The sequence below is a fragment of the Cystoisospora suis genome, assembly GCF_002600585.1.
Source record: "Cystoisospora suis strain Wien I chromosome Unknown contig_481, whole genome shotgun sequence".
NCBI classification, from domain to species: domain Eukaryota; phylum Apicomplexa; class Conoidasida; order Eucoccidiorida; family Sarcocystidae; genus Cystoisospora; species Cystoisospora suis.
Genome location: NW_027153282.1, coordinates 11682 through 24717, shown reverse-complemented (window position 1 = coordinate 24717; position 13036 = coordinate 11682). Strand labels below are relative to the sequence as shown.

The 13036-nt window shown below is 42.0% G+C and overlaps 1 protein-coding gene across 1 annotated transcript; it reads left to right on the top strand.

Annotated features, from left to right (window-relative positions):
- The first annotated feature begins 1254 nt into the window (after window positions 1-1254).
- CSUI_001221 (eukaryotic initiation factor-2b gamma) lies at window positions 1255-12960 on the top strand. The gene is made up of 11 exons (XM_068061427.1): window positions 1255-2996; window positions 3646-3805; window positions 4646-5086; window positions 5829-6065; window positions 6768-6937; window positions 7335-7386; window positions 8353-8573; window positions 9237-9335; window positions 9957-10040; window positions 11019-11222; window positions 12535-12960. Exons 1-11 carry the CDS (start codon window positions 2820-2822, stop codon window positions 12634-12636), a joined length of 1947 nt encoding a protein of 648 aa, XP_067926598.1. The 5' UTR covers window positions 1255-2819; the 3' UTR covers window positions 12637-12960.
- Window positions 12961-13036: the final 76 nt, after the last annotated feature.

Below are 13036 nucleotides of genomic sequence, written 5' to 3'. Positions count from 1 at the left end.
TCTATCTTCATCTATCTTTATCTATCTATCTTTAGTCTATCTATCTATCTTTAATCTATCTATCTATCTTTGTATATCGATGTGTTTGATCAAGTAATATAGGATATTGCGCCGGTGTGTGTATGCACCTGCACTCTATTAGGAAGGAAAGCGAAAGAATAGCAATCTCACGATGCCTCCTGGATAGACGGATAGATGGGTAGTAGTCAGGACACATACAGAGAAGACTGCAGATAGTTTCTTTGATCTCCTAAAGGACACCGTTTTATATATGCGATCAATGCCTCCTAAATCAGTACGTACAAGGGGGTATACACACATGCAGATGAAGAGATAGATGCTATTCCCTCGTGTGATGCTGTTCCTCGTACACATCCGTTTGCATGCACCTCCTGACATAGTGTAAATCTCCGTTCGTAAGACTGCGGTCACTATTACTATTACAACGCTTACTTAGCTGTATAGAGATAGATACAGAGATACACTTTGATAGCCCAGTGATTGGCTTGCGGCTTGTCAAGGAGATTCGTAAACAAGAAGAGCACTGATCCTCCCTTTCACAACTCGAGTGTACATACACTTGAAGAAAGGAAGTCTCCAAAAAGAGAAGTTCAGCTCAATCCCCCTGAGAGAAATAGTTTCTCTCTTGGCGTCCCCCTCTATCTCCTCTCCATCATCTTCCACGGAGGGACCGGCAGATCCCTCATACAACTGTCACTATTTACACCATGTTTATCTACCGTCTCCTCTTCTAAGCTTCCGGGAGGGAATCTTACCGCATCACCGTCAGAAGTCTTCATTATGCCTTTTCGGTCCAGAGAAATCTTCTCCTTCTCGTCCCTTTCCCTTGATTATAAAAGGAGTCTACTTTCGCACATGATGATGATGTGCTCTGCGCGTTGTTTTCCAGCTGTACATACACCGGCTACACGGCATCGATCTCTTTATACCTACATCGAGACAACATGTGGAAGAGACTTTAGATGAACAAGTAGGAGATATGAAGAACAGCATGTTAAAAATTAGCAGAAAGAGAGATGAGAAAAAGAAAGAAAGTTTTGTGTTTTTTTCTTGCTTTCATTGGAGAGAATCGGTGGGTATCTCCCGGTCTTCTGAAGAGAGCGAAAGCTTCCTCAAGACATGTGCGCCGCGCATGAACCTCGGCGTGCATGCATCGAAGTGTTGGGTTGTTTTCGTTTTCTCTCTCTCTCTTCTCCCTACCGTGTGAGGAAAGAAAACGAGGAAATGAGAAGCATTTGGAAAAACCCTTCGGCCGCTCTTCTTTTTGCTTGGAGCTAACTGTCTTCATAAGAGTATTTCTTCTCTTTTGTTCTGCTGGAAAAGGCATTCTTTTCCATCAATTCCTCTCCGTTCTTTTCTTTCAGTCGTCACCCTGTGCCGACTCTCTTTGTGTATGTATGTACAGCTTCCGAGTGTATGTACAGCTTCCGAGTGTATATACACCTCTCGGGTGTATCGTGTAGATACATACGTCAAGCAACCGAAACCGTCGAAGGGAGAAAAAGAAAAGAACAACAGAGAAGAGCATCGAATCAGCTTGTTGAGGTTCTTGAAACCTTTCATCGGTTTATAGCAGTATATTTTCTTCTTTTCATTCCTGTTTTTGTTCTCTCTCTCTTCTTTTCTCTTGTCTCTTCCTCACCGTCTTCTTCTACTTCTTCTTTTTATCTCACACCTTGAAGCATTTCTATCCAGAGCATTCTCCGGCACCTCTGGATTCCAAGTGTGTTCTTCCCTTCCTTGACACGGGAGAGTTCGTCTCTTCCTCTTCTCTTTCATTCGATTCTCTTCTCTTCTCTCCAAACAACTTCAGCGTCTACAGGCAAGGAGCCCCTAAGATCAATAGTAGCTTCCTATCCCCGAGAGAAGAAGATACGTCATGAAAAATTGCGATTGATGGTCCGGCCCTAACGAAAGAAAGGATAGAGAAAGAAATGCCAGCCCATGTCTATAAAGAGAACCGAGAAGAAAAAGAAGAAAGAAAGAGAGAAAGAAAGATTCTTCTTTTTAGCACTTGAGGGGAAAAGACGTTCATCTCCTTCATGGTTTCTTGAGAATAGAAATCCAGTACTCGATTTCCAAGTCTTCTTTCTTTCTTTCGAAATAGCGGAGCCCTTCTTCTTCTTCTTTTTCTTCTTCCCTCCTTTCTTCCTTTCTCAACTATAGCAAGTCCTTTGCCGTTCTATTCGATGTCTCTGTTTCATATGTCTTGTTGAAGAGAGCTAAGAAAAAGAAGAGATCTCTTATTTTATCTCTGTCTATCTATCTCCTTCTTATGAGAGAAGACTATCAAGCTTCGCGTCTTTCTAGGCAAAGACCTGTCCATACAAGTTTGTATAGGAGTTCATCTCCCTTCTTCTTTCTTTAGTCCATTCTTTACTTTCTCGACTCTTCTCTTCTTCTTTTGCTCTGTTTGAAGAAGTTCAGCTTTTCTTTCTTTTACCTCTCGCCAGACTAAGATACTTCAAGTTGCTAAGAGAAAATCTTTTGTTTTAAGAGAGAAAGGGCAGGGGATTCTTTATCTTCATCCTCGTTTTTTACCACCCTTAGAGGTGTAGATACACCGCACAGATCAAGCCATCTCCTTTCGCCTTTTCTTGTTCTTCTCGCTTGTTTTTGTGAAAAGGAGCTCCGGCCCTTGGTGCCTTTCTCTTCCTTTCCATCTCCATTTCTGCCTTTCCCCATCTTCCTCAACTTTCTCTTTCCCTCTCTCTTTTCCTCCTCTACTTTCTCTCTTTCCTTCTTTCTTTCTCATCTCTTTCTCATCTTTTTCTTTCTCACTCTTTATCTTCTTCACAATGACAGCGTCAGCATCAGGCCCTCCCCCCCAGCCAGGAGCGAGCGGAGGTGGGAGTGCAGGGAGTGTTCACCCCGCCTATTCTTCTTCTTCTCTTGGTCTTTCTAAAGCAGTCTCGACAGGCGCAGGAGGGACAGCTCGATCTGGTCGCGATGCAAGCCCTTTTCTAGAATTCCAGGTGAGAAATGCCTCATTTATAAAACGGAAAAAGAAGTTCATCACATGGCCTTCGCGCTTTTCGCTTCTTCTTTCTACCAAAGTTAGATAGATGAATGAAGAGAAACTATCTTTTCTTCTCTCTTTTTCTTCACTACGCAGACCGACATCCTTGATAACGTCTATGTTCCTCAAAAGGACTTCTCGCCTACGGTGTATAGACACTGTGGATCTATGGATGCCGATAAGAAACAGTACGAGGCAGGAGGCATCTGCACGTACATGTAGATCTATAAATACGCTTAGGACCTAGCTAAAGCAATCTTTTCGCGACCTCTCTTTTCGTCAGAATCTCCTCTTGATCTACTTCTCTCTTGTCCGGGTGTGCTTATCTATCTATCTATCTTTCTTTCTTGCTTTCTTTCATCTTTCTTTTCTTTCATCTATCTATCTATCTTTAATCTATCTATCTATAAGTAGAGACATCATAGGGGCAGCAGATGCGGACCCAGTTTTTTCTTTTCTTTCTTTCTTTTCTTTCTTTCGTTCTTTCTTTCTTTCCTCTCTCCTATCTTTCCTTCGTGCTTATCTCTTTCTCTTTCTTTCTCACTCTTTCTTTCTCACTCTTTCTTTCTTTCTCTTTCTTTCTTTCTTTGTCACGTGTTCTGTAGGTGGTCGTATTGGCAGGAGGTGTGAGTTCTCGTCTATCGAGTGTGATGGGACAGGGGGGGAGAGGCAAGGGGAGTGTGTATTGCAAGGCCCTCCTACCTGTGGGGAATCGCCCTATGCTATGGTATCTCCTCAAAAACCTACAAGAAGCAAGATTCGGAGGTCAGATCAGATCGCACATCCAACTCCTTCTCAAAGACACATCTTCTCTTAAAAAGGAATCTCCCTCTCCTTTCTTCTTTCTCTCATCTCTCTCTCTCTCTTGGTGTCTTCACATGCCTTCGTTCTTTCTTTCTTTCTCACTCTTTCTTTCTATGTAGATACACATACACACTCTGTTACTTTTGATACTCTTCTCCGACTCCACCCTCTCGGTCTTTCTTTCTAGATATTCATTATCTCTTTTCTTCTCTTCGTATCAATTTCTTTCTCTTTCTTTCTTTCTTTCCTTCTCGCTTACCGTTCTACCGCACACTTCTTCTTCTAACTGTTTCTATTAGGTCACGTCACTCCATCCATCAATCTATCCTGTCTACATCCACTCCCCCCATTCAAAAAACACCTCTCTCTTTTTTCTTCCTTTCTTTCTTTCTTTCTTTCTTCCTTTCCTTCTCACTCTTTCTTTCTCACTCTTTCTTTCTTTCCTTCTCACTCTTTCTTCCTCGCTGCACTTCCCTGCGTGTAAACATATATATATATATATACATATATGTATAGATATATACGTATATAGATAGATAGATATCCGAGAGCTGTTTCTCTCTGTCCTTTCTGATGACGGCGTCTTCCTAACTGTATATCGACTTCCTTTCTTTCCATCTTTTTTATCTCGTGTGCTCTTTCTCCCTTGTATCTTTTTTCTTCACCTTCCTTCTCTTCTTCTCTCTTCTTCCTCTCCCTCCCTCTCTCTTCCTTCGGTTCTTTTCTGATCCTCCTTCCTCACTTTCTTTCTTTCCCACTCTTTCTATCTTTCTTACTCTTTCTTTCTTTTTTCCTTTGTAGATGTGATAATAGTGACAGAGCAGTGCATGCAAGCGGAGTTGTCGTCTTTCTTACGCTCCGAGTTCAATAGTGCCTTTCAGCGCCTAGAAGTAGTTGGCCTAAGAAAAGACAGAAAAAGACCTACTTGCACAACTCGCTCTTCTTCCTCTTCTTCTTCTCCTCCTCTACACAAACGCGAAGATTTCGAGAAAGAAGGAGAAGGGGGTGCTGGTCTTGCAGAGGGGAAGACAGGGAGAGCTCCTCCATCCAAGCATGGCGTGGAGAAAGAAGACGAGAAGATTGACGTAGAAGATCGTCATGAAGAAGAGGAAGAGGACGATGGAGATAGAGATATCTGCGGGACAGCGGAAGCTCTTCTAGAGATACTACCTCTCATTACGACGGATTTCTTCGTTATGCCATGTGACGTTATCGGGAATGTAGATTTCTTCGCTCTTGCTAGTAAGAAACAAAAAGAGAAAAAGAAGAAAAGGAAGGAGACAGAAGATAAAGAAGAAGAAGAATTGAACTACTCGAAGCATGGTGCATGTATGTGTATGTATGTAGGGGCAGACAAATTGATATGTAGATGAGAGTGACGTAGGTGGATCTATACATATGTAGATGTATATTAGATATGTGCATGCACGTGAGGCGTGTCAGTTGATATGTATGTATAGTATAGCGACTTCGGCTTTGGCTTTCCCCTCTCCGATCTCTCCCTTCTCCTTGTTTAAAAAAGCTAGAGAGAGACAGGGGGGGCAGAAGAGAGATGGATGGATCATAGACCAAAGAGGATAAAGAAAGTGGAAACAAATAGATTGATAGACAAATATATACGCAGGTAGATAGATGGATAGATGGATTAAGGAGAGGTATCTATCTATACATACATACATACGCTTCCGATTTGTGTACGTCCGCACGATTTCTGGTGTATCTCCACCTCTTAACAGAGGCCTATCCATTCGTAACACCTCAATATCTGTGCTCGAATGCCAGTGTGTATATAAGGGTGCCTATGAGTCTACAATATGCATATCTCTACATATGTGTCGATATAGATATAGATACATCTTCCGTATACCTTTTCTTTCTCCATCTCTTCGTAAGTCTGTCGCCCCCTCTACGTGCATCCAGGAGATTCATTTGCTCCTTTATTTTCATCCGAATGCGTGTGTGTCTTGGGATTTTCTGTGTATAGATATCCATAGGATTGAGAATGCGGCATGTTCGGTCTATCTTCTCCAGAGAGATTACTTAAGCGTGGGACCTTCAGATGCTTTCGAGGAGAAGAATAAAAAGGGGGGGGGTGGAAAGAAACCGAAGCAAGGAGGCGGTCTCGACAAACGTGTTCTCTTTGACGCGACTAAAGGAAATCCTGTCTCCGTGGCTTATGACGAGAAAAATTCTCAACTCTTAGCTATTCAGGATGGCCATAGTCAGTCATACACACACCAACCATATACAGAGATGTACAAACCTATCTATATAAACATATATATATATATATATATGTATATATAGGGAGAGAGATGTGCTCTTGTCTGGGAGGAGCAAGAGCTGGATGTATACATGTTTGTATATTCATATAAAGATGTATATCTATAGAGAGATGTCTATATATATATATATATGTATGTATACATATATATGTAGATGTATGTAAAGATAACTAAAGGTGGGTATGACGTGAGCATATGTATGTCTAGCTACGGTGTGTGTGTTTGTCTCATCGTGACCCTTAGACAACCTACTGCGCACGCATGTCTACATGTATAGATATATGTATACATGTGTGTATATATATGTATATATGCAATGCGTAGAGTTGGCGAAGGCTTGAGACACATGCGCCCCGAGGGTGTAATGTATGGAGATGTAAAGAGACATGAACACATACTTAAAAGTATGTATGAATATGTATGTATGAATATGTATGTATGTATGTATGCACATATTCGATGTATCTATATGTACGAACAGGTAGGTCTACGTATGTATGTATGGACGTACGTGCGTGTATGTGTGCGTATGCTTAGATCTGCGTATATGTGCGAATATGTATAGATATGTATATATGTGTGAATATGCATGTATGACTATGTATGCTTGTGACTTGAATATGTCTGTGTATGTGCAGGTATAGTGCATGGAGGGGCTAAGCTTTGTATCCCAAAGTTGAGCCTTTTTTATCATCCATCTCTAGTCGTCCAATCAAATCTGTATGATCCACATATCTACCTCTTCAAGCATGCCACACTACGCATTCTTCAAAATTCCAAACTCCGCAATTCCCTCACATCAATCCGTGTAAGTCCTTCTTCTTCTTCTGCTCCTCTCCTCCTCTATCCTTTCTGCTTTCTCTCTCTGTCTCTTGGTATGCAGCAGTCATCCATGCCTACGATTTTATCTATCTTTAGTCTATCTATCTTTAGTCAAGCTATCCGGATGTGTATGTGTCTACAAAGACATACGAATCTGTCTCAATATGTAAACGTATGTATGTATGTGTGAACATGTATGTACGGCTTCATGACTATGTACCTGTATGTATGAATATGTATGTATGGAGGTGTACGTACAGTCCCTTATGCAAATAGGTAGATTTCTCTCTAGACAAGCACAGCTTCGCGCCCCGCTGCCTTTTCTTATCAAGACATCGAAGCTTCTTCTTTTTCTTCTTTCTTTCTTTCTTTCAATTGTGTAGTATGACTTCGTTCCTTTCCTTACCACTATGCAACTCTCGCCGTACGCTGAAGGTAAGCAGTTGTCTCTCTTTCTCTTTCTATTCTTCTCTCTCTCTCTACACTTCTCACATTACCAATGTAGATAGGTAAGGATAGATGCATAGATATAGATATACATGGCTAGACAGATCGATACATCAGTGCCTGTCTGCTTATGTGGACAGGGTACGCACTGTTCTCTAGCTCGTAGCTCAAATCTTTATATATGTAGATAGGTATATAAATATGTACATATATGTATATAAATATGTGTATGTGCGTATATGGAGATATATATGTGTATGTGTATTATACATGGAGACATATATGTGTGTAGGTTTATAGCTTCATGTATTTTTCTCTTTGAGTGGGTAGTGTGTGTTTCTTCTTCTTCTCTGATAATGTCTATCGCCTACAACTCTCCAGCCTACATAAAACGTGAGAGGCTTAAGACAGCTCCCTAACTTCTCTCTCCCTGTGTGGAAATCTACTATATCTCTCTCTCTCTCTCTATATATATATTGGTACCTCATTTCTGTGTATAGTATTCCTACTTCTTTATTAGATGGCATCCGCAGAGATCTAGCTATTCTCAGTTAGCTCATCTTCCTTTCTATCATCGAGAAGAAGCCTTTCTATACATCACATACGAATTTGGTACACTGTATCTATACAGACAGATATGATACCTATCTACGTACCTTCAATCCCTCTCTGTCATCTACCCCTATCTTCTATTTTCAACGTATCTATCTTTAGTCTATCTACCAACTAAGCCTTAATGTATGTACCATGCCTCTTTTCGACGGGGGTGCGAGGTGTATCTATTATGCCGCATGATACGAGCGACTCTACATGTATACATAGGTGCATTCTTGTTTGTACGTACCTCTCTCTTTCTGTTCCATATGCGAGTGGATTTCCTTCTCCCTTTCTTGTTTGAAATCTTTCACACTTTCTCATTCTTTCTCTTTACGTAAACTTTTTCTCCTTTTTCAGAGTGGTCGGGAAGTCGGCTCGATTGTGATGTCTTTGACGAGCTTCTTGAAGCTCTCGATGAACCCCCTAGCTCCCCGCCTGCTGGCCACAGTGGTGTCGATGGCTCGAAGAGGCTAACTGATAGTACGGCGACTAGCTATAAGAATCATACTGGAAAAGGCGGGGAAGGGGGAGACGGGAGACATATTGTCTATACTCTTGCAAATCGACCTCCCAAGCCGGTATGTCCTTTTTCTTTCTTGGAGATGTCGCGTTGGTATCTATCAGGTTGTTTCTCGTCCTAAGTAAGAGAGGGTCTGTCGAGCGCCCCACGGTGTATAATTGGCTTGATCTGTGTCTACTCTCTCTAGACACATCATGTAGCCATCCTATCCCCTCTCATCCAACAAGAAGATTGGAGCGCGGCATGTCCACTGGGCTAGTGAAAGCCTTGTATGTGGAGGAGGTATGGAGCTATGGAGCTTCCCACGCCCCCTAGAGATGTCAATCACTATCAGACTACATGCTCTATCGCATCTTAGAAAGTTTATCTCCACTCGGAGAGCAAGAAAGAGAGAGAGAAAAAGAAAGAAGGTTGAGTATAGACACATAAGTATATATTTATATGTTCTTCAGTTGTCATTGGCATGTCTAGATCTATGTGTAGAGATAAGGTCATGCAAGAGGACGTGCGTCTCGGGATCGGTGGTGTCTATCACTGTATATCGCCCTCTCTCTCTCTCTGTCTCTCTCTCTATATATACACGTATGAGTGTTGAGAGAAACACCGGACTTAGTGGTGTGTTTGGACGGAGCGACTCTCTTGAACAAGATTTCGGATATGGAAGTTTATCTAGCTAGCTAGCTAGCTTTCGTGTCTTTTTGTGTCTTGTCTTCTTCTTCAGCGTAAAGGGAATCGAGTTGTGTTTGCTAAGCATCCAGAGTCAGCAGGGGTGTGCTGCCGAGTGAACAATCTCCACGACTACTACGAAATGAATATGAAGGTGCGTAGCCACACTACCGACAGCACTTCGCACACGCCGGCCTTAGAGAAGAGACAGAAAAAGAAGCCCAGGGGAGAAGATATTCACTGAGTGCTGTCGATTCAGATCTAGAAAATACTTGCAGAAGATACGGAGATCTGTATAGATAGATAGATTAAAGATAGATAGACGGGTGTAGTCTTGGCGAGTCTGGGCGTAGAGCTTTCTTTTGGTCGATATCTAGACAGACGAGGTAGCCTTGTCTAGAATACATGAACAGCTCTGTGTAGATAAAGAGGTATGTATTAGCGTACAGCAAGCTATATATATATATATATATGAATATACATGTGTGTATATGTCTTTATTTTTCTGCTTTGTATTTTCTTGTGTGTGTATGTCGATCTGGGGCGTATTTATTTGCTGGACTTTGTCTTTCACCCCTTATACCAGCCATAGATGACTCGCATCACCCGTGAAGAATAGACATATGTATATGTATACATATTTATATAGATACAGAGATGAAGGTGGCGCTTTCTTGTGTTATCTACCTTTCTTTCTTTCTCACTCTTTCTTTCTTTCTCACTCTTTCTTTCTTTCTCACTCTTTCTTTGCTTTTTCTTGTGTGTGTGTGGATAGTTTTGCGTCCATCGAATAGACGAGCTTCGGCAGACAATGCCTGAGTGGATGTTCCCCATACAAAATGCTAAAAGACCTCCCAATGTAAGAAGCAGCCATCTCCAATCTATCTATCTCCAATCTATCTCTAATCTCTCTATCTTCAATCTACCTTCTATCTATCTATCTATCTTTAATCTATCTATTCTTACTTTATCCGTACTTCTCCATCTTTTCCTTCTCTTCTTAATCTCTCTTTCTCTCGTTCTCTTCTTTCTCCTTCTCTCTTTTAACGTCTAGGCATCACGATCATTATCTTAAACGATTTGAAACAGGTAGTGTAAGAAACGAGAGACACAAACATAGAAGGATAGAAATTTAGTTTTTCATCTACCTAACTAGAGAGATAGAGAAAGGCATGTGAAAGGGATGAGGGAGAGGACGAATCGAAGAGGTAGAGAAGAAGAGGAAGGACGTCGGTGCGCCAGGTAGCTAGGCAGCTTAAGGCGGATCTTCGCGTCTCCATATAAGCAAAATGAGAGCCATCACTCTTCTTCTTTTGCATCTTTTGCTGCTCTTTCCTGTGTAGCAAATGCTACCTAGATCCTTCATGCGTTTTTCTTCTTCTTTCGGTGGTATGTACGCTGTAGACATAGGAAGTTGAACGAGGAGTCTAGGGTGGGAGCTGATCCATGTCTGCTGTGAAAGTTGGATGTCTTCTCATAGCTAGCTGTCTAGATGTCTAGAGGACAAAGACAGGAGAAGGGGATGGGCTCATTCGTATGGTTGATCATCATTCCTTGGTGCCTGTGTGCGTCTATATACGGAAGAAATTTCTTTCCGTCACGTACTTAGATAGATAGACCAGAGACACATAGTCTATCTGTCTATCTGTCTGTCTCTCTATCTATCAATACAAGCGTCGTCTCTTCTCTATGTAATGTTGGTGTTGCTTCTCCGTGTCTTGTTTGTTTCTTAATCTGTCTCTTTCTGTCTCATTTTGCGGGGAATGTCTGTGACTAGCCCTGAGCTACAGGTGGTCGGCTGTCTTGTTTTGTCTCATGTGTCTCGGGGTGTCTGCAGACACGAGATAGCGTGATAGGCGAAGGCGTTGTCTTTGAGGAGACAGCCATGGTGAAGCATAGTGTGGTTGGCTCTGAAGTGCGAATAGGCTCGAAAACGAAGGTGACAGCATCGATTCTCATGTACTATGCGTCGATTCAAGAAGACTGTACCATACAAAGATGTATCATAGGAAAGAGATCTGTAATTAGTAAAGGCTGCAAGGTAAGGCTCTCTCTTCTTCAACTCTCACCCGGGGGGGTTCCTCGATCGATCACTACAAGAGGTGTAGTAATTACTCCTAGAAAGGCCGTAAAAGGTATGAAGTCTTTACTTCTATGAGAGTAGTTGGGATAGATAAGCAAGGAAGAAAGGATGGAGAGAAGGAGAGAGAGAGGGGCAAAAGGAAGAGAATGAAGAAGAAGAAGTAGGGTTTGTGTAGGTGTTTCTCTTCTTCTTTTCGACCTAGTGATCGCTCGAAAGAGTCTTGAACAAAAAAGGAAAAAGAAGAGACACAAGGATGGAGGCCTGATGAAGGAAATGTAGAGAGGCGGCATGTGCCTTTCTCACACTGTGTGATGGATATCTAATGGAAGGATGTAGCGGGGAGGGAAACTGAAGACGAAGTTCGCGTAGAAAACGTCTCTCCTATTCCTCGTCTTCTTCTTCCTCTTCCTCTCCTTCTTGTTCTTCTTCTTCCTCTTCATACAATCGAGTTGCGGTGCCCGCGGCATCTCTCTTTCTCTCTTCCAGCTAGGAAGAGAGAGAGAGGGAGGGAGAGATGAATAGACCACTTCCCTCAAGCTCTTCTTCTTCTTCTATCTCACGTCCCTCACAGTCGTGTGTATTAGTGTGACAAGCCTAAGACAGACGGAGGGGGGGGAGGGGGGTGCCTATACACGTAGAGTTCACGCGTATGGAGATGGGACTGGTATGTATGAGGGTGAATGGCTATGTATGTGTGTAGGCATAGTAATGATCGCAGCTACTAGACTGCTAAGGAAAGAAGAAAAGCAAAAGAAAGAATTAGAAGAGAAAGAGGGACTTCTCATCACAGGGTGTTGGTATCGCCGAATCCTACACTCATATATCAATACAGATCAAGAATACACTATACGTTAAGACATATAGATAGATAGATATGTATATATAGATAGATATGTATATATAGATAGATATGTATATGTATGTATATGTGCGTATGTGTGTTTCTATGGGTGTCGCTTCAGCCTGCATTTGGTGCGGTGTGTGTGCCTTACGTGCTTTGAGAGGGGACCTCCCGCCCTTCTCCATACCAGTCATTCAATACACACATAGTCCACATACAAAGATACCTAAGTCGGTAAGTGTACATATATGTATATATACGTCGGTATCTACATGCGTATGTCTGGGAATCCAAATGTATGCAGTGAGGGAGGTCCCATATGAGTTGACTTTTACTTGCTCATAACATATGAATGAAGGATCCTTGTATCTCTCTTTCTCTCTTTCTTTCTTCTCTTTCTTTCTCTCTCTTTCTTTGTTTGCTCGCTAGCTGACGAACTGTCAGATTCGTCATGGGTATACAGTGCCTCCTGGGACAGTTGCAGAGGATGAAACGCTTCCTTCTCTTCTCGATGATTTGGACGGCCTTTGACGCTTCATCCTACTCCTGGAGACGTTCATATCATGACAAGAGAAAGAACTTCTCTACCTAGGTCATTCCACTTGCTTTTCTTGCTCGAAGGAGAGAAAGGAAAAGAAAGAAGAGAAAGGAAAGTTGAAGAGATGAAGAAGAAGAAGAAAAGCATGCAAAAGGATCTCTCGTGTTGAAAGAACCGGAGAAGAAGAGGCTAAAGAGAGGAGAAGAAAACAATAGAACTCTCTAGCTGTCTGTCTGTCTGTCTACTTCTTTCGTTTTCTTTCTTTCTTTCTTTTATGAAGGGGCTTTTCTGAAATAAGCGAATAGAGAGAGAATAGAGAGAGAAGCATCAAAAGTGCATGCCTTTCTGGTAGAGGGAAGAGAGAGAAGAGGAGGGGGGTGAGAAGAAGAAGAA